This window comes from Trematomus bernacchii, unplaced genomic scaffold, assembly GCF_902827165.1.
Source record: "Trematomus bernacchii unplaced genomic scaffold, fTreBer1.1, whole genome shotgun sequence".
Lineage (NCBI taxonomy): Eukaryota > Metazoa > Chordata > Actinopteri > Perciformes > Nototheniidae > Trematomus > Trematomus bernacchii.
The window spans coordinates 3,254,595-3,282,269 of NW_022987698.1; the positions used below are offsets into that span (position 1 = coordinate 3,254,595).

At 40.6% G+C, this 27,675-nt stretch overlaps 3 protein-coding genes across 3 annotated transcripts in view; 1 reads left to right on the top strand and 2 right to left on the bottom strand.

The window, feature by feature from the left end:
- Nucleotides 1–14,172, top strand: part of erc2 (ELKS/RAB6-interacting/CAST family member 2) — a 36,954-nt gene extending 22,782 nt beyond the window's left edge. The window contains exons 11-21 of the mRNA XM_034138507.1: nt 563–598; nt 2,253–2,455; nt 5,541–5,552; nt 6,003–6,117; nt 6,762–6,922; nt 7,393–7,540; nt 9,084–9,442; nt 9,518–9,800; nt 10,030–10,100; nt 10,212–10,389; nt 10,488–14,172. Coding sequence (XP_033994398.1) covers nt 563–598; nt 2,253–2,455; nt 5,541–5,552; nt 6,003–6,117; nt 6,762–6,922; nt 7,393–7,540; nt 9,084–9,442; nt 9,518–9,800; nt 10,030–10,059 — 1,347 coding nt within the window. The 3' untranslated portion in view covers nt 10,060–10,100; nt 10,212–10,389; nt 10,488–14,172. The remainder of the gene's footprint in view (nt 1–562; nt 599–2,252; nt 2,456–5,540; nt 5,553–6,002; nt 6,118–6,761; nt 6,923–7,392; nt 7,541–9,083; nt 9,443–9,517; nt 9,801–10,029; nt 10,101–10,211; nt 10,390–10,487) is intronic.
- A 919-nt stretch (nt 14,173–15,091) lies between these two features.
- On the bottom strand, nt 15,092–17,069 carry LOC117489645 (protein disulfide isomerase Creld1). Its single transcript, XM_034139112.1, has 5 exons — nt 16,889–17,069; nt 16,705–16,788; nt 15,930–16,025; nt 15,704–15,844; nt 15,092–15,636 (listed from the first exon to the last, which is right to left on the bottom strand). Exons 1-5 carry the CDS (start codon nt 17,067–17,069, stop codon nt 15,416–15,418), a joined length of 723 nt encoding a protein of 240 aa, XP_033995003.1. The 3' UTR covers nt 15,092–15,415.
- A 3,425-nt stretch (nt 17,070–20,494) lies between these two features.
- On the bottom strand, nt 20,495–27,143 carry il17rc (interleukin 17 receptor C). The gene is made up of 15 exons (XM_034139068.1): nt 27,071–27,143; nt 26,455–26,785; nt 25,849–26,083; nt 24,911–25,014; nt 24,703–24,814; nt 24,576–24,617; nt 24,346–24,464; nt 23,872–23,928; nt 23,596–23,656; nt 23,272–23,489; nt 22,858–22,911; nt 22,721–22,772; nt 22,500–22,601; nt 22,264–22,302; nt 20,495–22,164 (listed from the first exon to the last, which is right to left on the bottom strand). Exons 2-15 carry the CDS (start codon nt 26,560–26,562, stop codon nt 21,566–21,568), a joined length of 1,902 nt encoding a protein of 633 aa, XP_033994959.1. The 5' UTR covers nt 26,563–26,785; nt 27,071–27,143; the 3' UTR covers nt 20,495–21,565.
- Nucleotides 27,144–27,675: the final 532 nt, after the last annotated feature.

The window sequence follows — 27,675 nt, forward strand, 5'->3', positions numbered from 1 at the left end:
TTATTTTATTTTTTAAATCTCGCGTAACCCCTGCAGTACCCCTGCAGTACCCCCAGGGGTCCGCGTACCCCTATTTGAGAATCACTGCCATAGAGGGTGATTCTCAATGGATAATCTCCAATTCCTCAACAGAATGCACTTTTTGCCATTAAACATAAGGAAATGTGAAGACTTTTAATCCTTTTTTCAGTTTCATACGGAAGTGTGTGAACCTGCCTTATATAAACACAGTTGATTATGATAATAACACCAGGCCCTCGCTGCTGTGATTGGCTGCACTGCTTAGGCCTGCTGCAGGGAGCAGGCAGTCCATAAAATACGTCCTCCGCCTCCTCCTACTCCATCACCCACAGACTATCCCCATGTCTGTCCCTCTACATTTGTCTGTGCTGTGTTGTCCCTAACCTGTAACAACGTGTGCTGTACTGACACTATGTTACTGCTCTGTCCAACATGTATTGTGACATGTCTGATCCTGCTGTTCCCTCCTCTGGCTCAACTAAATCCTAACACTTACTCTCCCGCCCCGCTCCCTTCCTCAACCCTTCCGTTTTCAATGTAGCAAGCTGAGCAGCTATTCAGTCACATGAAAAATCCTGTAAGTCCCTCTCTTGAGCTCTCTGAGGCACATATTGAAAGCATGAGGACCACTGATTACGTCTTTGAAACATGCTAAATGGTGATCATGCCAGCCGTCAGCGCAGGTTCTGCTTACACCTCCGAGCCACCAGACACATGTTGATCATCACACCGTACTGATATAGTGAGCTTTACACTGCACTCAGAGTCCTGTGCAACTGTTTGTGTTGTGACACATGGTGAAGCTGGTGCTTATTACACAGTATTTCAAGTGTATTCTGAACTTTATTAATAGTGGTCTGTAGCTGGTTTATCTGTTGCTAGTGTATTTAACTACAGTGTGTTTTCTTCTTCTTGCACATTAGTGCAACAGGTTTCGAAGTGTGAAGCTGACCTTTTTTTTATCGTTTTCATAACTGAAATATGTTTAAAGACGACGGAGATAAAATGTGGATTATAACTTTTTTTTGTCTTTTACAGAATACAGTGTATTTAAGAATCTCAGATCCAGGTCAGGCGTAAAATAGTTTCAAGGGGTGCACTGATAATCGATTTTTAAAGCTGATAACAACATCACGTGTATCTTTGACAGATTTTTGTTGAGTTTATAAGTACAGTAGCTATAGTGTGTTTTTACAATCTTTGAACACATCCTAAAAATATCCTTGGCTTTCGACATCTTAAACGGCAGGCTGAATGGAGCCTAATTTCTATATCCAAAACATTTATTTTGACAAGGTTATTTTGAAATGCCCTCACATGAATTGGTGGATCTATAATAACGATGTACATTTTTGCAATTTGAATCATTGAAAGAAATCTCCCACAAGTAAAATCCTGACATCACTCCTCATGCTTAAAATATGAAACGTATTCTCCATTCTTTTGACTGACAATCACAAAGACTGTGCAGCTTCGTTGGGTTTGCATGACGTGGTCGACCTTGTTGCATGTTGTCACTGTTGGTGTTGCCACGCTTTCTTTCGTCACAGTGTGGTGTGGTTAGCTGAGGTGTCAGCCGTGGTTGGAGATCTCTGCAGTGTTTTGGTGGTTGCTCTCTGGCTCTGTACAACTTTGCACTTTTGCGACCTGTGTTGACGTGTGGCTGCATATTGTCTCGAGGGTGATGTGTACCACTGTAATGTACTTCATGAAGAGTTACAAACTGTTGCAATAGTAGTGAGATAAGTCAATATTGACCAAGCAGTAGAGCTGTGTTTAGTTTGTGACAGAAAGAGACAGAATCACAATTTATCTTTCCACTGCCACTAATTTGTTACCATTTTTGACACAAGACACAAACACATACATACCCAATCCTGTATTCTGCACACTCACCAAGTGGGGGAAGTGTCTGGCAGTCTCAGAGGGCTGTTAAATGGAGCTAAATAATAGCTCTGTTAAAGCTAATGAGCCAGCACCAGTAATGATGCCCTTGTCCACAACATTTGACTCTGCTATATTCATTCAGAAACAGAGAGGGAAAGAGAGAGTGCAAGGGGAGTGGTTAATATAAGACAATGATGGACTGCAATGTACCGCGTGTATCTCTCTTCAGTGGGCAGTAACACATGCTGTGCTGTGCTGCATGATTATGTTGATGTTATAATGTTAACTGAGTGTATCTGTGGTTTGCGTGCATGTTTGTGTCTTTCTCTGGCACGTGGATGCAGAAGGCCCATGAGGTGGATCATCAGACCGGCCCCAGAGGGAACCCGGAGTACGTGGACCGAGTGAAGCTGCTGGAGAAGGAGGTGAATTACTACAAGGACGAGGCGAACAAGTCTCAGACGGAGGTGGAGAGGCTCCTGGACATCCTGCGAGAGGTGGAGACTGAAAAGAATGACAAGGACAAGAAAATCACTGAGCTGGAAAGGTAATTAACTTTGACTGCTTGGACAAGTTGGCGAAAGTATTCAAAGGCATCTTAACCTTAACTTTACACTGATGTTATACCTCACTTTTGGTATAGTAACATATATAATCAGATTTCTGCATAAACATACTATCCTCTAACAAACCCCTTCTGGCTTTCAAACTATGATATACAATAATGCAAACATTCATTATAGGAGCACAACATGATTTAAAGAATCCAGTGATTTATTTTCTCTCTTACTCAAAGTGCTATGTTGCTGCTGTGGACATAGATAGTTATGGCTTTATCTGTATATTTGTTTTAAATGTTGCCTTATTGTTTGCATCACACAAAAAACTCCAAAACATTTATTTTGTAATTTGTGTTAATTTGTTATTATCCCAAATGTTTGTTTATATTGTATGTAGATAATTTCTTCTGTGGTGTTTGGTATTGTGAATTTGAGAAAGCACATTGTCTTGCACTGAACCCAGACCTGGTCTTACACTCAGAAATACACCCTTTGATGGACAATCATTTCGGCTGCTTGTTGAGACACACACAGAAGGCTCTCTGTTGAAGTTGTGACGCTATGTGAGATGTGATATTTGAACACAAAGTGCCACTCAATCACCCCCATAATGGAAGAGGTCAAACTGATTTCAGTTAATGGACCACATAAATAAAGCTGGTGGCCTCATCAGCTCTTGGCTCACCTCTCAGTGTGGTACGTGGTCTTGAGCCTCAACACTAGAAGCTTTTGGCTTTGGTTCAGCTGTTGGAGGAAACCATCGTCATTCACTTTGGCTGGAATTTAAAATGATGAAATAAAGACTGAATGGACTGCATGAAAATGACACATTAGCTCTGTCTAGAGAAGAAAGAGGGCGTTAAGAGTTGAGTAGAGCCGTACCATGCAGTGAAAAAAAGTTCTATTTGCTCTTCCTTATAGCAACAGGGTCCATTTAATTTTTGTCTCATGCTCATTTGTTGGTGGTTTTCAATTAATTGACTGTTCTTTTCCTTTTTTGCCAACTTTACCCACTCTTTTCTATCCCTTTTACCTTTCTATCATCTGTTTCATGCCCACCTATCCCTCCTTCAACCTCTGCCATTGATCTTTTTTTCAATCGACAACTCAACCCTCCCTTTTTTTAAATCTCTCCACCATCTCCCGGGCTCCTTTTCTGTTGTGCGCCCCGACACCAGCCCCCCTTCCACTGCCCCTCGCCCCGCCCCTCGTCCCGGTGGCAGAGCTCCCCCTGACCCGCTCCCTTCAGTGTCCGCAGCCCCCCAGCAGATAGGGGGCATGGTGTGGGATTTCCTGGGAAAGTGAGTGCTCTGCCCTGGCACTTTCTGCTCGGCTGCGTGGTTAAAGTCTCGGACTGCGACTGCTGCAACTGCATCTGGTTTCACCTGTGTGCCTGGGTCTGCCTGCTGTCTGAAGGATTCACATCACTTTGTATCAGAGTGACGGGCTGTTTTTAATCGGTGGTGTTAGCGCTGTACCGCACACATGATGCAAAGATCCCTGGATTCATGTTTGCTTCTATTTATTACTCTTGTGTTTACTCAACGGTATGCATGTGTGCCATGAATGTTTTTGAACTACTCTGTGTGAGTGTGAGAGAGTTTAGGCAGCACGTTTATTATTTTTCCAAACTGCATGTGGCAACCATCATTAAAAGTCATCTAAGCCTGAACTGATGACAGAATGGGGAATAAAGTAAATTGACAAATCACATTACAATGACAAACCAGCACCACGTCAAAAATAACTGTGTGACTCAAATATTGTAAGTCTTAATGATCCAAATTAATAACATGTTTGGACGTTTTGAGTTCAGGATTTGTACTTCAAAGGCGTTCATATAGTATAATCTGTGCTTTACTTTGGATTGGCTTAACGGTAGACTTTACTTCATGCTTGGTTTGCTGCTGTGGCCTGCTTCTGTAATGATGCATAGTAAAGTCCCACAAAAAGAAAATCACACCAGGGATGCAGCAAACTAGTAACGACATTTCACAGATTTGACTTTGAAATGTTCACAGTTTTAACTGAAAGCCCCTGTCAAAAAGTGTGCATATATATATAGATATTTGATGATGTAAAGACTGCATATATACTGCATTAGAAGCGTGTTGTTCCCTACTCACCTTTCGTTTTTCATCCATTTTGTTGACTATGTTATATTTTCTGTCCTTCAGTGTGCTTTGTTAAGTGCAAATACACACTGACACACTAACAGATGCACACATTCGCGTTTTTGTGTCTTTATGTGGCGTTGGTTGTCTGTTGCAACCTATACAAGATAATTCCATCCAGAGCTGAGGCCTCTTCTTGCTTCCTCAGCTCATTGTATCCACCCATCTCCCCCTTTACCCTCACACTTTGTAACTCTCCCCTGACAGCCCCTCTCTCTTCTTGTGGTTTTTTCTCATTGCCAACCTTCCTGCTCTCCTTCCCCTTCACCCTTCCAAGCTTGCTCTAACCGATACAAAGGGAAACAGCCTAGTGACCTGCATGAACAGAGCTGAGTCTCCAAGTCTACACACGTCTGTGAGTGAGGTGCTGTAGTAGGTAGGGTCTGGACTGAACCCTTAATCGTGAAGTGTGTCAGTCCAGTTGGGTCTTTTCTGTCTGAACCTCCCTGCATCCATGACTAATTCTCCCAGTAGCTCACTCCTTCTCCCGGTCTAACCACGGTTGGCTTTCCTTCCTATTGCTCGGCCACTCAGACCTGTCTTCCCTCTTCTTCTTTCGCCCTGCTGACTAGTGCCTGTCTGACTGCATGTCTCCAAGGTTTGGCAGCAGATGCACACGGTGCCGTAATTTCAGAGAAGGTGCATCCTGCATTACTGTATCTGTGTCAGGCTGCAGTGCAGTAGCTGTCACAGGCGACTCTGTAATATCCCATATGCTGTTTGACAATGAATACACTGTGATCTCCTCGGGGTCCTCTGTACTGTTTTTTGTGGTTGTTTTTTATTTTGTGGATCTAATGTATCTTTTTTTTTTTTTACCTTTCCTTTGTGTGCTCTCGTCTCCTCCACTTGTCGTCTCATATCTTTGTCTTCTACCTCATCCTCTCCCCATCTGCAGTCTAACTCCAAGGTAAGTTATGCCCCTCCCCACATTTCCCACCCATCTCTACCTCGATCCACCCTAACTCTTGTGCTTAAACATGTGATTCATTTCAGCAATGTCATTTTTACATGAAGCTATGAATTAATCTGTGATACTCATGTCTTGTCGCTGTCCCGGTCATCTTGTGATTGCTACCATTTTTGAAACAACATTCATTCAAAACGCACCTGACACGATCATCCATTACGCTTTACTTGTTTTCTTGTCTGTTTTTCATGTTTTCTCTTTTTGTTGTATGACATTTGGGAATATATTGTACCCTACTCACACTACTTACTTCCTATGCAACACTAATCCCTCAATAATATAATGCATTTTGACATTTTATAGTAAATAAATGTTGCAGCAACTACAGATTGGATTTCCGAAAAGAATATATAAGCATGGAAATATCCTTAAAGTTTTATGGTTTTACAGACAAGGTGGCAAAGACCAGACCAAGAAGGGTCCAAATGTCAAACTGGGACCACAAGGGGACAAGAAGGGCTTAGTACAAGACCCTCGTAAGGATGGCTCCATGGACCACTTAAAGGTACGGTTAAGAAAGTACACTGTGTATTTACTATGTACTGTATGTAAAAAGAGGGACGTAGTCACCAAGACTTCATCGATTGGTTATTTGACTGCTGTTTTGCAAGCTCCAGTTATGCATGGCTGTCACTATCTCAGTTTTATGAAACACGAAGGTGAAGAAAATTCAAACTAAACACTGAAAAAAAAATGTTCAGGGACAAAAAGTTACTAAATGTGAAAGGTGAAATGACACCGTGAATAGGTCAACGTTGTACGACCAGAATACGACAACAACCAACACAGACACCTTTGTGGTGGCGACCTGTCAAAACAAATGCTGCTTTATCGTCTGCTTTACTATAAGTACGACCATACTTTACAAACTGAAGATCTTTCTGTATTGAAGGAGACTTGAAACCGCTTCAAACTTGTTGGGGCCATATGTTTTGAAGTGGTTATAAATCATATCCAAAGTAGGGTTTTTTTCAAATTGCCTTTTGCTGGATATTGGAGAAATCCAGGTTTAAGGCACTTCCACATTATCTCCCGTTTCAGACCCAAAGGTTGCTGCTTGGTATTAACCGGTGCTTCAACATGTTTTTAAGGAAACTTGCGTCTTCATTTCTATGTGTCACATCTTGTGTGGATTCCTCTGTGATGCAGTTGGAGGAGCTGATGAACACGCTGGAAAGGACGAGGCAGGAGCTGGATTCCACAAAGCAGCGTCTCTCGTCCACACAGCAGTCCCTGCAGGAGCGGGACGGCAACCTCACCAACATGAGACAGGAGCGCAGGAAACAGCTGGAGGAGATCCTGGAGATGAAGTTAGTGCCATCATGACATATTGTCAGCTTCACAAATACATCAAATAATTTTGTGATGGCCACTTCTCTTATTGTTTTTTCTGGCTAAGGCTTTAATTCATTACTGGTCTGGAATCTCAAATGTTCCATTAAAATAATAATAATTTAAAGCCATTAACATACATAAATACAAAAATTCCTAGTTTACATTTTAAATCAATTGAGCCTTTTCGCTCCTATATACTTTTTGGTCTATTAAGTATCAGATACTAAATAAATACCCCTTTTCACAGTACAGTATCTTCCTTGAATCTAGGGAACCAGCAGAGACTGGGCCAAGAAATAGTCCCACATATAAAAATAAACACCCTAATAACTTTTTTATGGATGAAATTTCCCAACGTTTAGAGTCTTTTTTGTAAACATATAATGTTCTTTCTAATTCACAGAATATAAATGCTGATAACAAAACGTTGTTGTTTCTTCTTCAGGCAACAGGCTCTGCTTGCAGCCATCAGTGAGAAAGATGCTAATATTGCACTGCTGGAGCTGTCGACCTCCAATAAAAAGAAGACCCAGGATGAGGTGCTGTCCCTCAAGAGGGAGCGGGACAAACTGATGCACCAGCTCAAGCAACACGTTAGTATTGCAGCACAATGTCAATGAAAACTGTCTGCACTGTAATGGTTGCCAAGGCAACATTAATCAAAATGAAAAATGTAGCTGCACAAGGCAACTAGACATTTTTTCCATTTCATCTACAGGGGGTAGTGCACATGCATGGCCACTGATCCTCTTTGCTTGTTCAGTATGTCTCATTTTGCTGTAGGAGTCAAATCTATTGTTACTGTGCAAATCTCAAGTCATTCCATCCAAGTCCAACTCAAGTAACAAGTTCTCATTTGCAAGTCCTTTGGCAGTTTTATCTGGCCATTAACATGCCATTTCATTTGAGCTTTGATAGTTTCCTATCAAAGCTGTGTTCATTCCCATAGCTGAGGTCAAATCCATTCAGTGCATAGGCCTAGTGATGTTAAATTCAAGGTGTGTTTACCAGGTCCAAACTTCAGTCTTAAATGTTTTTGCTTTCAAGCCTCAAGGCATGTCAGGTCTTCAAGGAGTCAAGTCTCAAGTAAGTAAAGTCTTGCAGCAGTCAAGTCTAATCTTAATCTTTGACTCGAGTCTCACTCGAAGTCTTAGATCTAAAGCTCTAGTATGATTTACACATCAGGAATTCAGGCAGCGACATTACGGCCTCTTAATGTCTCTGTAAGGGGCCCTTTATTGCCATGATAAATTAATTAAAAAAGAATGACTGTTAGACCTCTGTTTATTGTGACGTATGCTGCTTATTGTCAGTGAACTTCAACATGACTCATGAGCAGCTCTTCTTGTAGTTTATTTACAGTCAATAACACTAAAGTATGTACACAAAGGATTATCACTAATCATAATGATGTAGAGAGAATGCAGTGAAACAGCATGATTGAAGACAAATTGTGGTTATAGTGTACATAGTCCCATGTCAACAAGGACTGACACTTAAAAGACCAGTTCAACGTTTTGTAAAATATGTTATACGGTAAATATTAGTATGGAATGACTGCAGTCCCCAGGAAAACAGCTGAGAGTCAGGAAGTCACTGAACCCAACCCAGAAAGAGATTTAGCATAAAACTCACCTTGAACCACATCTTTGTAATGATGTATAGTAACACGTTAGTTAGTGAGCTTAAAAGTGCTGGGAGTGAATTTTGATGCTTTTGGACTTTTCTCTAGCTGTTAATCTTAATGCTCAGTTGGCAAGTGACTTTAGATCCGTATTTAGTATACAAACATGAGAGTGGTAGTGATCTAGGTATTTAACCTGGTAAAAAAGCAACAATTTAGATTTTTCCTGTATTTTTTAAACCAAATCACAAAATAGTTCAAAATGAATACAGAGATAAATCAACTGCTTCAGTCTGAGAATAAAAGAAACACATACGCCTCAGTGTTGTTTGCATGGTTATTGCACTGGATTGTAAAACATTGTAAGGTGTTCCTTGTTTTTATGTCAACCCACATTTACTAAATGCTGTGTATTGTCCAGTCATTAACTCATTTGATGTTCATTGTGAGGGAATACTGTTCTTTTTAACAGCTGCAGATCAGCATGCACTAACAGTCCTCTCTTTCTGCAGACACAAAGCCGGATGAAGCTGATCGCCGACAACTACGAAGACGAACAATATCATCCCCACGCTCCTCACCACCCCCAGCCTCAGCCTCCGCACGCTCAGCCTCCGCACGCTCAGCCTCAGCCTCAGCCCCAGCCCCAGCCTCAGTACCCCCACGCTCCCCACGCTCCCCATGCTCCGCACGCTCCCCACCCTCCTCACGCTCCTCACGCTCCTCACGCCCAGCAGACTCCATATCCCAACACCATGCATCCGCAACACCCGCAGGCCCCCCAACAGCACCCACACCCACAGCAGGCACAACCCCAATACCCTCACCCCCAGCAGCACCCCCAGCAGCACCCCAATCAGCACCCCCAGCAGCACCCCAATCAGCACCCCCAGCAGCACCCCAATCAGCACCCACAGCAGCACACCCAGCAGCACCCCCCACCACCTCCTCAGCACCAACAGCACCCACGACCCCCACAGCCCCAACACCCTCACCAACAGCACCCTCAGCATCCTCCCCAGCACCCACACGGACATCCTCCTCCCCAGCACCCTCACCCGCAGCACCCACACGGCCCTCCCCAACAAGGACCCCACCCCCAACATCCACATCCCCAGCACCCCCAGCACCCGCATCACGGCCAACATCCACGTCACCCATCGCCCCATCATCGTGGAGGGCCGGCCCGAGGACCCCCACATGCTGGTCACCGCCCTGCCCAGGACCAGGTGAGAGGCCATTTGTTTTGTAGTTTTAAGAAGTTAAAACAGTACTACAAGTACTTAGCACATCACTAAATCCTCTGATGCTTAGTTTTACTCGTAGACGTTTATAACATATTTTCTTTATCACACTGCCTGCTGTTACAGAGGTTATTTGTTCAACTGTAACTCTGGTTTCTGTCTACTTCCTCGTCTTATGCAAATCTCTGCTGCTTGTGTGAAATGCTACCATTAGCAGGATGACGACGAGGGCATTTGGGCATAATCCTTGCTGTGACAACCAAAGCGCTAATATTGTTTTGAGGGGTGAGATATGTTTAAGACGTTATAACTTTATGATTCTCAGTTTCTTCACGCTTTATAACTTGATAACAGCTGCATGACGCCTTGATTTTTTTTGTAATCTCTCACATTCAGATGATTCAGTCACTACTGGAGTAGCAGCCACGCCACGATGTTGAAACACTACCCGACCAAACATGTATTACCTTCACTCAGTCGACGCTCAGCAATGGGACTTTTGTTTATTTTCTCTGGGGACGAGGAGGGGGCACTCAGGTGTGCAGGTCAGGCGGGGAGACTGACAGCTGATCAGGTAATTTCCAACACATAATGTACAATGACACACACACACAATGAATCTAATCAAAATAAATGTACAAACTTACCCTATTTTGTTTTTCTCTGCTCAAGGTGACCTGGGACCTCTTCTCTGTGTGAAACAGGAGCAGCCGTCCTCTTCTTCCTCTGTACAGAAACACAGACGCAGGACTACATTAAAATGATGTTGATGCCCACAGAGACAGATGTGGCCTGTCAGATTCTTGCTTGGACATGGCATGTGATCAAGATGGCAGCCCTGCGTCTCACAGAGGTCACCTCACCTGTCTGTCACCTGCTGATCACTACACCTCTTCAGGCCAACAACGCCCTCTCCATCCACCCAGCAGAGATCTCATGACTGCCTGCCAGCCCAGTATTTGTTCCTCATCCTCCTCCCTGCGATGGATCAAGATCCTGGTCTTCTTGCTGTCTGTTTCTCCTGCCCACTGATCCCTCTGGCTGGCTTCCCCTACCTGACTCTGTCCTGGTTTCTTGATCCTCACTGCCCTGCTGACCCACCTGGTGACATCTGACCCCTCGACCTGGCTGTCATCACCCTCATGACTCATGACTATTCTGTAGTTTTAATCATTTGATTGTGTCGATGAGCTAATTTACCCTTTGTGGCACACAGTGACCTCTTTTTTACCTTTATACATGCCAACACACAACACATCTGTTTAGAGGCACTTGCTTTTTCCACACACCAGATTAGATCGTTTTCTGTTTTAATTTCTTGTTGGTAAAAGGGAGAGCTTAAAGCTTGCTGATAGTACGCCTTAAGCCTTGCCTGCAGTGGTGGGGTTCTCTTGGCTACTGAAGCAGGGCCTTCCAGCTCATGGGCTTGTTATAGCCTCAAGGCTGTGGGTGCTATCAATGTTTCTCTTCATCTTACCTCATTTTAATCAAAAGTAGTCAACAAAATAATCAATCTATGCAGAAGTCAATGTAGAGTGAATGCATTTTTATTCCCACATCCTTGCTCAAATTTATCACCAAAAGTGTAATCAACCATCCAATCAGAGCGGCCAAGAGAGGGTTAAAAAAATAATCATAAGTCATTTTACCTTTCCTTTCTGATACTATGCACCTATGCACCTCCTCCGTGTTGCAGGAATTTTTACTAATGGTGCTTCTGCTGGTGCTCAAACTAAATGGTGTCAGAAGACCTGGTCAAGAGCATCTTGTAGTCCTTTTACAGTAGAGGGACTTGATCCCAAAACGGGCTTCACAAACAACTGTAAGACTGCTTTGTACATACGTCTTGACCTTATGAACAACAATTACTTCAAGACCCACACAGAGGTGATGGTATGAAGAGTGCTACTATAAATACAGTATAGACTATAAGGTGGAGGTTCAATCGATGTTTTCCCTGCAGGTCTGTCTGTACCATTGACACCCCATCTCTGACTACAGTATGGTCCTGCTCCCCTCTCCGGTGTGACCACCCCCAAACATAGTGACCTGTTTTCTCCTTCTCAACAAGGTGGCCTGTGCCTCGTAAAAACTGTACACATATATGATAGATATTCATATATATTATACATATAGAGAGAAATCTATAGTGTGTCTATACGTGGTCAGAAAATCGTTTCAAACTGACAAGATATATATGTTTTTTTCTTCATGGTTATTTTTCTAACTGGCTGGAGGTCAGTGAGATGTCTTATTTAGAGTGTTGAGTGGTGTGATTTTCCTCTGATTTGTACATTGTGAGAAAACCCTTCAGCAACAAGAAACATTCCCTGTCTGAAAACAGGACAGCCCAAAAAGAAAAAAATATAAGAGCTTTAGAGCAGTTTGAGGAATAGAAGTATATCCAAATCTATTTAGAAGTGTATAAAATATGACATTATTACATTCCTTCCTTATGAAAACATTTAGTTGAACATCACTTGACTTGTGGTGACAACTTCGAACAAAAAAAAAGACTGAATTTTGCAGCTCACATCAGTAGCAATGAGATTATGGCTGCTGGACTAAAGCAGTCAGAAACTTGCACTTGTGAGTGATGACTATCACGTTTAACATCCAAGTAGAGGTTCGAGTGACTCTGTCGGGATGCATTTCTTTCGCGTGTTTGTCGTCGTTGTCGTCTTGTAAACAGAAGTGGTGACATACGTGACTGTGACAGCTGATCAAGTAGAAAAAACAACTCGCATTATATAGTGAAAATTGAATTAGACTGTTACAATCCCCTACTTCCTCTCCCTCCCCTCATGGTGCCTGTGTCTCCTTTATATGGCCAAGTGTTGATTGTTGTATGTAAATGTCTTTCCATCTACCCATCTTCCAAAAATGATGTGTCCGCTTCACCTATGAACCTACACACATCCTGTCACTGACCAAGAATCCATTGATGTGTGAAACTTTCGTGGTTGTGTTTACAAATGTTAAAAGAAAGGTCCTGATTTGGAATTTTCTTTTTATGGGAAGACAATGCAAACAGACAGAGGAGCAAAAATCCTCTCAATTCACCATCGGGAGGCGGAGTGCATTTCCCCGACTTTCAGGTCCTTATCTTTTGAATACTTGAAGTAGGGGGTTCTCCTACCATCAAATACCATACTGTATATGATTTACATGGTAGAACACATGAAACATTTGAATTGTGCCCATGCATGCTGAATTTTACATAACGTGCCAACTGGAAGCGACGACGTAAGGATAATCTCCTGTTCTCTATGCAGAGCGATTTCTCAACTGTTGTGTCAAATAAAAAAAATGGTAGGAGACACAGAGGCTTAGAGGCTGGGGCTTGTTCCCTGGGCTTGAACGAAAGACTAATCCTGGGTGTGAAAGACTAACATCGCACTCAGTGTGAGGTGGAGTCAAGAAGTCAAGTCTGTGGCTGGAGGCAGCCGTGTAGAAAAAGACTTGAAAGGCCTGTAGGTTCACCAGTTATTTTCAAAAGGCCTTTGAGAAAAAAAGTATGAAAAGCCTAACATTTTCACTTTATCGTTGTATACAGGTTGTTTTTCTTTAACTGTATGTTGCTGAAAACTTTGGATTAAACAAATCACTGTGACCAATGCCAGAAACATTTTTTTGTTTTGACAGAACAAAAATTGTTTACATTTTTATTCTTCATTTTTTGTATTTAAGTTAACTTTATTTTTTCTATGGTTTAAGCTTATAAAATATGCCAGTTTGAGACTGTACTATTTGTATGAGTAAATGTTTTGAGCTGTACAGTAAAGATCTAGGAACACGTTAAATGTGAGTGTCCAGCATGCTGAATGATTACTTGTGTGAACGTGAGCTAGCCTCCCATGATGCATCATTCCTCATTCATTACTTGCATCTGCATCGTGCATTGTGACGGTGTGATGTTGTGTTTGAGAGTGATGTGTGTCTCACTTACTGTGTCCCCTTAGTAGACAGCCTGTGCAGTTTTGTGAGAGTGCAGCATGTTTTTGGGGTTGCTTGTGTAAATGTATTCAGAAAAGAGAAAGGAGTGATAGTAAGTGTGAGTGCACATAGCTGCTTTTATGGGTGTGGGTATGGTGGGTGTGTGTGTCATGAATGCATAAGAGAACAATCTATTTAAAAAACTTTATCAGAGGAAGTCCCTAGAGAAAAAAGAGAGACTGAGTCAAAGTTTTGAATGAAGCATGGATACTCTGTGATGTTTTCTGTTTTTGTTTTTTTAACCCTCTGAGGCTATCCTCAGCTCCCCAGTTTGCTATTGTATGTGATGTAACAGAATACTACTATTGAGTGTTGGCCAGCTTGTTTATATCCATCAAATAAAGGTGACTTTCTTTCTGTCTCTGTTGGCATTTTTCTACTCAAATCTTAATTATAAGTACTTTCTAGTAATACTACGATCATTATGCAACTGTTGGATAGTGCAAACACGATATACTACATTGTAGTACAGGTAAAAACTTTATTTTTCGTGAATGCAAATACAATGTCATTGATACAGTATTAGGAGAAAATCCAAGCAAGCTGTACATTATTTTTCAATCTATCTATAGTTAATAACATTTTATTTTGTTGGCATCAAATACCAAAACAAGGCATCTAAAGCTAGAAAAATGTCTAACACCATAACACCTTTCTACTAAACCTTGCAGTCTTCCAGTAACTGGAGATTGTGTTGGCAACAGAACCAACTCAATCCACAGACTGTAAAATAAGGTTAAGAATCTCCAGACTATAAACTGGTAGGTGCGCCTTAAATAAAGCTTTAACTACATTTTAAAAGGTCGAGAATAAACAACCACATTCCTTTTGAGAAGCTCGGTACCACAGACTTAATGAAAACTCAAAACATGTAAAGAACATCCAAGCCAGTGGGGGAAAGAAAAATATGTAGTTAGCGGAGAAGCTGCAGGTTCATGTAACTAAAACTTGAATTTTATTCAAATGTTTCGAATTAAAAGGAAAGGTTGGTTCTGCACCTTAAAGGTAGGGTAGGTAATTCACTTCAGAAACACTTTTTGTTATATTCCATGGAATGCTCTTAACATCCTGATAGCAATGAATAAATGAAATGCTTTGACAATAAATATATATAAATATTTCATCTGTGGAAGCCGTGGCGCTGTAAAAAGCAAGTCCAATTATCTGCCTCGGCCCGCGGCAGATAATTGGATGGCCTACCTGCCTGTCAGCCTTCCATCTCGTGCCCTCATTGGTCATGTGCGCGTTCGTGTGTGTTGGAGGAGGGGCTCTGTAAGGAAGTCTGAAGGAAGGGGCAGATTTTTTTCGGTTGTGTACTTTCAAATTCTAGCTTACTCGAGCTGGTTTCTCCGTTCTTACCTACCCTACCTTTAAGCCCCAAGTATTTTTTACATTTTTGTTCATGATAGTTCAGTGCTTAAAAGTTTGCCACAACAATTTCTCTAACTGAGAGAAAAGTGTGACAAATATGACCATCTTTCAGAGCAAAATACTTTCATATCAAAAACGAATATTGTTTATAACAAAAGTGAATGCGCAGATTCAGTTGCATTTTCTGAACAGTAATTGTTTAAGTTGCTGGCATACAGCATGTACTATTTGTGTTAACGTCCCCTGACGAAGTTGTTTAACAAATGGTCCCCCCTGTCAGAAAGCCAGTACCCTGCCATGGCTGCCACTGCCCCCATAAATACAGATGTGTAGACCATATCTCCTTTGGCAGCTAGTGTGGCCAGAGCACAAAGCACCACCCCGAAGAACATCTGCTGCAGCACCTCCACCTCGTCGTCCTGGATATCCTCAAACAGACCTTTGTCCTGAACGCCTGCACAGAGAGATACACGTGAGAGGCTGCAGTCAGGTGAGGTGCATGGGATTGTGATGAGACTCACGAGGCTGCTGCTTCTTCACACAGACACCATCTTTGTGGATGAATGCCTCAGCACAGTCACAGCGGAAAGAGCCTTCTGTGTTGGTACAGATCTCATCCAGACCATGGCAGGCAAGTACCCTGTCACTGCATTCATCTATATCTGAGAGAAACAAGGAGAGCTTCATTATGCAATCTCATCTGGAGCACAAAATCATTCTTTCAAATATTATGTTTAAGGTATTTACCCAAACATTTGGACCCTGTCAGTGAGTACCCAGAGGCACACTTCCTGCAGCGTGCTGGTCCACTGCCCATACAGCCCACACAGGCCGGGTCGCAATCTGAGGAAAGAGTGACCTTACATTTATTCATTTACAAAACAAGGCTTGATATTGCCTGGGCATTGATACATGATAATATATGTTAAAAACATAAAATTAACTAGTGAAAGATTTACATTTTATTTTATATTCTCAACTGGTTGTATGTAAGGAAACCAACTTTGTGTTTGTGATTAAACTTAGTTTTCTCACTCACAATATCATTAACTGACATTGAGGATATATTCATATATTTGGCTGGTTGAGCTGTCTGATACACTGATGACTTTTACCTCCTTTTGTCCGTTTTGGGGCTCTATTTCTTTATTTTTGATAAAATAATAACATCAATAGAATAGAAAATTAATAGATGGATAGGATATATATACTGTATATATAAAGGATATCTTTGTTAGCCCTGTATCAGTCAAACAATGTAATACATTAGCTGGCTTCAGCCTCACAAAGGTAAGAATTTGCTATTTTTCTGTAAATTGAATATCTTTAGGTGTTGGGCTGTTGGTTAAGCTAAACAAGGTGTTTGAGGATGTCTTCCTAACCCTCTGGTAAATTATGATAGATGTTTCCACTGTTTTCTGGCATGTTATGTTTATTCAGTTATTTATTTCATTTGGTCTTAATTATTTCTATAGAAGAAGGTAACATATTAAGTATTTTACACAGATTGTAGACCACTGACCTCTGCACTCAAACGAACCCTGTGTATTGAAGCAGTATCTGTTTGTAGGACAGATACCCAGCTCAGTGCCACACTCATCAATGTCTGAAACAGATCAAAACATGCATTCATTAAAATACATTTGGAACATTAGTCTGCTTGTCCTATACCAAACATAAATGTGAAGGCAAGCTCTGCACAGTACCTACACAGGTGTTATTGTGGAGTGTCCATCCTGCTCTGCATTGCTCACAGTGGTCATGTTCTGGGCCTGAACACTTGCTGCAGGAATCTGGACAGCTGAGCACCTGAGCAGCCAGCAGACCACACAGCCACACAGCCTGCAGAGGGTTCCTGTGGAGCGTCCTGACTGCCATCTGTTCCATTAGGTCCAAAATATCAGTTTAATCCATCTATAAGCTGTATGTACGTTTAAAGCTAAGAAGCAGAATTTACATTAATAATACAAAAAGAAGGACATCTTCGTATGATTGTACATCTGTTAAAATATAAATATAAAGAGAGACGGCTAGGAATAGGTCGAACTGAGTAAGAAGACCTTAAACTAACTTCAATGTTATGAGCAATTTAGGTGGTTTACATTTTAAAGTGAGATGACAAACTAAAACATAATACAGTAAAAAGAAACATAGACTTCTAGCTATTAATTTAGTCATATTCAGTTCTGTACACAGTCTTACTTATGTTGGCAGAGTTTGTTCAGTATATGAGATTGTTATATGCATGCAGATGAGTGTGTGTAAGCATTTGGTATATGTGTAGATCTTTCTTTTTTTTCCTCTAATACACATGTAAAGCACATTAAGTGTCACGGATGTACAAGGAGTGGACCCAAAAGCACGAATGCAGACACAGGATTCAAGTACTGTATCAAAAAGAGTCTTTACTTGAAAAGCAGTTGTAGTACAAAAAATATAATAAAACCACAGGATCGGCAGATCCAGAAAAATACATATAATGATAAATCTACACTAAATGCTTACCTAACAAATAAACTAGAAAAATATTTCTACCTGATCTTACCTTACTATAATTACTAATATGAACAATGACCGTAACGATAACTTAGAAGAGTTTGGAAAACGCTGGAGAGTTTGGCATAAGACACAAAATAATCTGGCAACAGACAAAGGGAGACAGGACACTATATATACTATATACAAAAGGTAAGTGGACACAGGTGGAAACAATTAGGGGCGGGGCAGACACTGACGATGGCAGGAAGTAAAGGAAACAGGAACGAGACAAGGTGAATACAAAATAAAACAGGAAGTGAAACATAAAAAACTAAACTAACAAGTAACATTTAACACAGTTGCCGACGCACAACATTAAAGGTGGGGTAGGTAATTTTGGAGAAACCAGCTCGAGTGCGCTAGAATTTGAAAATACACAGCCGGAACAAATCTGCCACTTACTTACAGAGCCCCTCCTCCAACACACACGAACGCGCACATGACCAATGAGGGCATGAGATAAGTTTGTGCACAGATGGAAGGCTGACAGGCAGGTAGGCCATCCAGTTATTTTAGCCGGGCCGGCTCAGATGATTGGTCGTGCTTTTTACAGTACTACGGCTTCCACAGATGAACTTTTTTTATGTATTTTTTGTCAAAGCACTTGCTATCGGGATGTTAAGAGCATTCCATGGAATATAACAAAAAGCAGTGTTTCCCCTACCCGAGCAGCACCCTGCCAAGGCAGTAAACCTAGGGGAAACACTGAAAGTGTATCTCGAGCCGGTTTCTCAAACTTACCTACCCCACCTTTAAGTTTATTGGTAGAAAAATGTGCTCTATAGAGCAAGCTGTATTGCCTTCTCTACATTTACCTGACAGCTAGATTCAATTTTACAAACAAGCACATGACCTGCTTACAAAGTTTGATGCATTGTTATAGACAAAACTAGTATATGGGGCATCCTACCGAATTAGTACAAAGTGCGGTCCCACAACAAGAAAAACTATTTAACAAAACAATTAAGTATTCAGACATAGATATTTACTAAGAATATGTTATGGTCTATTTAAACACAAAGCATTACATTAGATAGTGATAAGCTTAATATAAACAAAAACATCATGTATAGGGTACTTTCTATTGGGAAGTAGCTGTCCCCAACCCTGACACCCTGACATTTCTATTTCTGTAAATAACACTTAAAACATTTTTTTAAATTTAGTTCAATGGTGTATTTATAAGATCTTTATGATTACATTCAAACAGAAGTTGGAATATTTAGATTTATTGTGGGTTTAATTTTTTTATAAAAAACTATACTCAAAAAATGTCCCCAGTTTTCATGTCACTACCGAAACACAAGGGGTTTTAGTCCAATGGCTGAGTCTGGTTTTTAGCCGCACCCCTGCATTTCTGACTAGGCAGTGACACTGCATCCCTGTCCCTTATGGCTGAATGGCAAGTAGCTATATCCCATACTTTTGATATAAATCTGTTCCATAATCTGAAAATCGGCGTGTAACCTGAAGAATTGTCACTACCGAACACATATTATCTTCAATTAAGTAAACTTTTTCGGAGTTTTATGCAAAGTATTATGTTTTTATGTGTGTTAACCTCTTCAAAAACGTGTATGCTAGCCATGTACTTGCTAGCATTCTTTAGTTATGCTCAATTCTAGCTAGAATCGTCACTACCGAAACAGTCACTACCGAAACATATGGTTACGTTTCGGTAATTGACATGATCGTTTCGGTAGTGACAAAATGGAAAGCAGGTAAATCCCATAGTTTTGAAATAAATGTGTTTTAAAGTCTGAAGATCAGTGTGTTACTTTAAAGGTTTCTTATTATACTATTGTTAGGCATATATTATAGGTCTCAGATATATAAAAAACATGTCTATAAGGGTTTTGCTCAAAATACCAAACAGATCACCCATTCTAGCCTCATTCCCCTCTCTTTCAGCCTGTTACTAAAGTGCTGATTCTGGGTCAGTAGCTTCAAACATTCACACTTCAACATAAGGCATGTTATGAGTTAAGATTAAGCAATAAGGTTGAGGGAATATGATACAACCTTGAGAACAAAATACTGTGGTCACTACCGAAACACTGGATGTTTTGTAAAAAAATTAAGTATATTGACTTATCAACTAAAATGATATGATACTGATTGGTTTAATGTATGTTCAATTTCAACAATCATCAACTCTGGAATCAATATGATCAGTATTATGCATTTGACAAAGAAAGTTTGCATTATGATTTTTATGGATTGTATAAATTGAACTTTGACATTTGATTACAAATTAAATTTTATTGATTTAATTGTGAAAACCCTCAAGAAATATTTGTTAAAATACTATTTAGAGAAGGGAAGGTAAAACAATCTTAACAGGTTAATATAATGTTTTTTTACTACAGTGTATGTAGCCTAGGCCTACTATGTTTCGGTAGTGACCATTTTTGGAAGAGGAAGAACATTCCAATACAGTCTGAAAATACGATATATAAAAATGTACGGTTATTTTACTAGATATGTGTAATTTAGATATGGTACAAAATATATATGGACAAAGTTTTGGGAAAAAAACATACAACATTTCAAAACATTTCCGACTTGACTTTGCACCAATTCGGTAGAATGGCCCATAAATAAAAGTTAGCTTCACCATAAACACAATCATTACAATTCTGCTTACATGCATCACATTTCACTCTGATTTACTTTGCAATTTCGAAATTAATTAAGCTAATAATACTTCAATAGTGCTACATTTATATTATGTAAAAGCACAGCAACCATTAAGATGTACTCAAAACAAACTGTAGACATGCGTTAAGGGTTTATTTACCTCCTCTGTGTGTGTCGACTGACTCTGCACTCTGTCGGTCTTAATAAAGTTTAAAAAGGGTGAATACAACTGACACACAAGTTGTCACACTTCAACACTCCTTCGTGGTTTGATGCCAAAAATAAACCAAACATCCCGAGTGGGCGGAACATCGAGTTGCCTCATAGCACCGCCCCTCTGAGATGTAGTGAACACATTTAACAAGTGCTCCTCTGCGTCTTTAAACTGACACTAGATTGCACCAATCGGATCCACAGCCCTTGACTGAAGATGGCCAATCAAAATCTGACATCCACCATGCACAAAAATAAGCACATGTATTTATAAACCAGTGTTGACAGACGGACAGTACATGGATATGATAAGTCTGTTACATTTTAGGTTAAACATTATGAAGCTTAAAGGATAGGTCTGAGGATGTTCTACATGTTTCTTCTTATACACAACAATTGATTTAATCCTTAAACAAGCAGTGTGTGTAGGTGTAGCCGAAACCTGATATAACGTATTCCTCTACCGTAGTAGACCACAGTTTTTGGCACAAAACATTAAAATCACAGGTCTGCCACATTGTAACATTTAACTTCATAACAATGAACATTCAGTCCTATATCCTGCTGGTGTTCACTAGCACATCATGTCCAGTTGAAAATAGTCCCCAACAAAAACACAAGTTAATCTTTCCTTAGTTATATTTGCTAAAAACGTAATGTTCTTGCAGTTACTTGGGATATCATGTATTTTGTAAAAGATAAACAGGGTGGGACTAAAACATGCAAATGTAGAGTTGAACATTTGGGAGATGGTTTGTTATTGGTCATTTCATGGCATAACACCATGCAAATAGATCATTGCCAGCTATTATTTAATAATGTCCTATATGTTCATCTCATCCACACTTTGGATGAACACACGCTTCATATGCACAGAGCAGCAATAATGTACACAAATAACTAAAGGGTGCTAAAAGGTCTTTGTCTCCATGTTTCTTTATCAACTCTCAACATATTTACAGTGTGATTTCTTCTGCTAGATTGGTCCTTCTTTAGACTTTGACCTCCATCCATCTGATGCCCTCCATTTCCACCCTGTCCATGTCTTTACCTGATCCCTTCCCTGCCCCCGCTACGGCGAGCTCAGACAAGAATGCCTGGGTCTGAGAGGGAAGCTGGAACAGGCGCAGCCCCTGAAGAAGCTCTGGTAGACTCCTGTCAATGCTTGAATTGGGGTCAAATGTCACAAGAACAAAACGTTCTGCAGCTCTGCCCAGCTGCTTGTCCGCTTGGATGAGACACAGAGAGGCTGTGAACACATCAGAGTAAGGGGAAGACTTCTGAGGAAAACCCATGTCTTCCCTCTTCATCTTGATAACCCCTTGGTTCTGGTGGGTCCATGTTTTTACTCGCTCTAAGGCTTTGTGGGTCAACACAATCACAACTCGGCCGCCCAGGCTTTTCAGCTCCAGCAGCTGGGAGTACAGCCATGGCAGAGGCCCCAGAGTGCACTGCTCCTTCCTGCTCCACTGGTCCACAGACACGCTGAAGCCCTGGTTAGAGAGCTGTGAGCCGAGCCGACGCACTGACTCCGAAACACCGTCATCCACATCTGGGGGGCTCAGCAACACCACATGACACTTCATGCCAACTTTGGAGAAATAAAACAAGAGGATAAATATCAGAGAGTTGTTCCATTCCAACTTAATGACTTTTTAATAAAGTAGTGATATTACAAGAAAATACTTACTCTGTACAAATCCGCCATGATGCCAGCTCCACACCCATTCTATGAAAGACATAAAGATAGGAGTAAACATATCAGTGGGCTTATCAGAAATACACCAAAAGGTATTTATAATTTCAGTGCCACGCACAACTGATTCAATGTTTGCATAAGCTAGAATCGGAGGGGTGAAAAATGTCCTGGAATTCATCCATATTCATTAAACTTATTGCAAAAAGGAAACAAAGATTTGAACTTACTCTTCACAAAGTCATGCCAGAGAAGATATGAAGATATGAACACTGTCAAGCAAAGGAGCAGCATGATACCAACAATCAGGAGACTCCAGTGCCACCTGTCAGCTGCAAGTAGTACAAAACAAAACCCTGTTTATAAAAAGCATCAGGAACATGTGCTGCATTTCAGCTAAATGTGTCCAAACCAGCATCAGTTTGTGTAATTATTAATGTTTCAGACTCACTGTTTTCAAAACAGAATGGACCCAGCTCACGATCCATTCCCTTTACCTTCACCTGCACAAATACATTTAAATAAAGTATTTATTCAACGTTGGTAAAGTAATAACATTACTGGGGAGGGAAATTGTGAATACTTTACCATCACACATGGTGAGAGCTTCAGGTTGATTTCTTCAAACACCCCTGTTTTATTCTAAAGAAGACACAATCATAAATGCTCTGTCAAACTTAAAGTACTGTGAGATAAGAATAAATAATAAAGTAAAGAAAATAAAACTGAGGGGAACAAGTCAAGTATATTTACAGAGCATGCTTATTAATAGAGGCAAATACTCATAAAGATAAGATAAAGACACATAAGATAAGATGGTATTATAATTGCAGTAGACCAGAAGAAGTTCATAAACTGATTTCTGATTCTAGGTATGGCGAGGAGACCTTTAGATGATAACTCTAACAGAATATGTTGTGTGTAAACATGTAAACAACATAGGAAGGAGCTAAGCTTTTTATAGACTTAAAACCAATAATAAGTATTTTAAAAGATTCTTACCCACTGTCCCTTGCTGTTTTGTTTCCACGTGCCATGTGACAGCTGCTGTCTAAAGCCCTTCATTTCCCTGCAGCTGCTCTCCTTCTTGCAGGGCCACACCTCGCCCTCCAGCCTGCAGGGTGCGGACAGATTCCACGACAGCATTGGGCGGAGGTTGTTCATCTGACCCGGGCCCACAGACACTGACACATTCTGCCATACGTTCCTTTGGAATACATCTTGAATGGACACATAGTAAACATCAGCATTCCAGAGCTAAACTGCTCAGTCTTTACCTTGTGATAACAAGACCAGAAAGAAAATGAGAACAAAAAGACGTCTCACCTGTGTCAGTGAAAGGGCAACTGAGAGAGCGCCTGGACCTCTGCCCATCCTCATCCCAGACCTACACACACAGAGACACACACAGAGACACACACACACACACACACACACACACACACACACACACACACACACACACACACACACACACACACACACACACACACCACACACACACACACACACACACACACACACACACACACACACACAGTTATAAAGGTATACAGGTATACAGTGTTGATGTGGTAGCTATAATATAACCATAATGTTTACCTGGAGACAAAGGCAGGGGGTCACAGAATACAGTGGGATGGTTGTCCTGTTCCATCCCTTCAAAGTAACATTAAACACAACAAGGGTTTTAATATAACTAGACTTACTGTATATATTGTTTATTAATGAGATTGAGAAACTAGTGGTTGCAAGTAACTACATTTATGTCTGTAATTGTTCTGTCCTTCCATCTAATGCCACTGTATGCTACTGCTGAATTACCTACAGAAAAATGATATTGATACATTTAAGTAAACTTAAACTTTGAAGAAAAATGCTAAACATTCACTGGTTCTACTTGGTGTTACTTGTTTTTCTTGAATTTGACTTTAAACTAGATGCATTTGGGTTTTTGTACTGCTGATCGGACAAAACATTGCAAATAGAATTGGTCAACTTGACCTTCTTGAACTCTGCAAAAAACAACAATAACAAAAGAAAAAATGACAAACTGTACAGATAAACAACACTGACCTGACATTTTCCATTCTTCTCATACTGGATGCACACAGAGGGGAAGCTCTTATTCCTGCCATCAAACTGCAGCTCCACCCGATTCATCTCTTTGTTGATAACACTGATGAGTTTGGGCACTGACATGAGGAAATGAGGAAATGAAGAAACTAGTTATATTCCGCCAAAACAAATACTCATAAATAGGCACAAGGAAATAAACAACCAGGTATTATGTGGGGAATATTTACCATGGCATTCGTCTAGACGTTCCTGCAGCTCCTGGGCGCAAACTGAAGACAGATAACACAGTATGTGTCACTACTGGTAATGGTATATAAAAGTGCTTTGTACAGTAGTTAAAAAACTAGACTTTACCATCATCTAGAGAAGGAACAGAAACTTCTTCTCTTATAAGTGAAGCTTCAGGATAAACAATCACACGACTGCTGAAGGAAACCCCAGGTGGCTCAATAATCACCACAGAAATCTAAAGTATAGAAGAAACATTGAGAGTTTATAAGACAATGTTTACTAGAAGTGAGCAGTTCATACTTTTAATTCCAGTACAGGGAGTCTACAGTACCTTTGACTGCTTTTCATGAGAAAGAGCTGCACGGTTAACCGTAAACTCCACCTTCTTGCACATGGACATGGCAGGAGCTGCACAGTAGCACACCGTCACATACGCTGTTGCAACACAGACAAGACAGGGCTCAGGATTCATTGGCACAGTATAAGATAGTACAAATGTAAGACTCACCTCTAAAAACACACTTATAAGATCACACTATTGTTTCCTGTTCAAACTATTGCTCCCTGTATCATAGTGTACTTATGGGAATGATTTGTATTGCCACACCATATGGTTTAGCAGTCACTGGTTTTCATTTACTCCACTTTATACGAATTGATCAACATGACATTTTAACCATGTCGAATTTCTCCAAGTTAGTTGATCAAGGGTGAAGATAAAGCAAATATTAGTTGCTGTGGTCTGTACGTCACATTGTACAGCGACTGTGAAACCAAGCACTGTTCATTTCACAATAACTCTGTAATAACAACTTCCATGCTTACTCAAACATTCTTCCAGTAATCATTTCGCAACATCCCACAACCTAAAAAAGGATAATTGCTCACTGTATTCCTCCCCCTGAATAAATAAAGGTTAAAAAAAAAAACATGTTAACATGCTCCTTAGCAGGTGACTGTCACATCTTGGATGTTGTTTTAAATATTTCCTACTGCTAATCCCCATGTGACAGTAATGTAACTTTGACAGAACATTATAGAAAAGACGTGTTCACTGTGGTGCCTATTATAGCAGAAAGTCCTTGCAAGTTGACTTGAATATCAAACTATAACAAAACAAATACAATAGATGCCTTGATGGTAAGAAAACATTGAAAACCTGTTATGTACTTTTGGAGACGGGCGGTAGCAACAGAAAGGAATGGATTGTTAAATTGATTAAACAAAACAACCAGTAACAAGTTATAGTAGGCGACATGTAGTTTATACCTTTACAATTCCTCTCTGTTTCCTCCCCATCATCCTCTTCTCCATTTCCAGAGTGGCCTTCATTCTCCTGGGCTTCACCCGGATGAATGTTGATCTCTATCATCAGACATAATACACACGGCGCCCTGTCCCTGCAGCAGAGCTTAAAATACGGAGTCAGCCTTTGGACAACCACAGCATTTTTCTCTGGTACATTAAAAGGCATCTCATCCTTCATGGTGCAATTAGAGAGACCCTAAAAAAGTCAAAAATAGAAAGGAAAAAGGAGAAAGACATATGTTTAATATGTGCCATCGCCTTTTTACTGAATGTAATCTGGATGGTAAATATTTACTGTTCAGAGGAATATATTGTGATTGGTCTACATACAATGGCACTATATCTTCACAAGCAGGCAGATGGTTATATCCCTGTGTCTGCTTAATTAAATGTTTGAGAGAAAACACTTTATCAGTGAAAAGGGAAATCAAACTGTCAGAGCAGGCTACACCAGCAGTAAAAGGAAATTAAAAGTGTAATATGTCAACAAAAACTCTATGTACTATTCTGCAGTACAGGAAATGTCTGCTTCAGTGTTTCCCAGCAGTTCACCCTCCAGTTGGTTACCTCGGAGCAAATGACTCCATCGCTGTCATATCTAGAAATCTCCAGATGGCAGGCTGATATGTGTAGAGTCAGTAAAACGCACCAAATGGTCCATCCAGTATGAAGCATTTTGACTGAGGACACTCCAATGGAGTCCTACAGTATCTTTCACCAAACATCTCTGTCCAGGAGCAACATCACAACCTTTTTAAACGAGTCCAGTGTCTTCTTCCTCATTGTGACTTTAGGATGCCATTTAACTTTAACATGTTCTTGATCAAACTGCACATCAGCATGAACGGAATCGAGACGTGGTTAGCTGAGTTTGATTGGTTTCACCTTTAGTCCCAGCCTGAAAAGGAAGAGGTATGGGCAGGTGTTTCTTCACACGTTTGCAGTGATATAATAATCAAAGACATCACATTCTTCTTTTTCAATAATTTACAAATGGGCTCCATCTAATCGTGTTTTACAACTAACTTGATCAGTCAAGCTCACAAATCCCTTAATGGACAAAGTTACTGGGAACTCTGTAGTCCTTTTAACACTCCTTTAAACAAACAGGGCTTTGACAGTATATAGATGTAACATCAGCAGTAGGAAATAACACAAAACAAAAATCCTCTGGGTTACTTACTGAGTTTAATAATCCACCGAGAGCACGCTCCTCTCCTCAGATTACCTGTACACCTTGTGTTGTTTGAGTCATGAAGCACGTCACTGTCTTTCCTCAAGGTACGTCCCTCCCTTTTCCCCTCCCTTTTTTCTCTCTTTCCCCGTTTCTCTATCACTCTTGCTCAGTCACAGCACAGTCCTTCACCTTGTTAAAAAGTCATATTGAGACTTCCTGCTCTGAATGAATTCCTCATTACACTATAACCAGAACAACATAGACAGGTCAAAGTCCTCAACTACTAAAAATTCAGACTCCACCTTGAACACTGAGTTAAAGTAGCTTCATAAACAGAGCTGCTTTTTAACCACAGTTGACACTTCATGTGGTTTGTTGGCAACAATTTGTTACATTTGATTAATTTTTCTTGTTACGTCGGTTTGGCAGAGATCCTTGATTGTGTAATGTAGCTCTCAGTAGACTCTGCCTTGATAAACAAGTTTACCACCTCCGCACATAATAACCCGCATACCTTTGCACTCTAGTGCACCGCGAGAGGACAATCCAAAGTATCACTATAACACGCCTCCCATAGCTGCTCGACTGGTTTGATCACTTAATGTTGAACG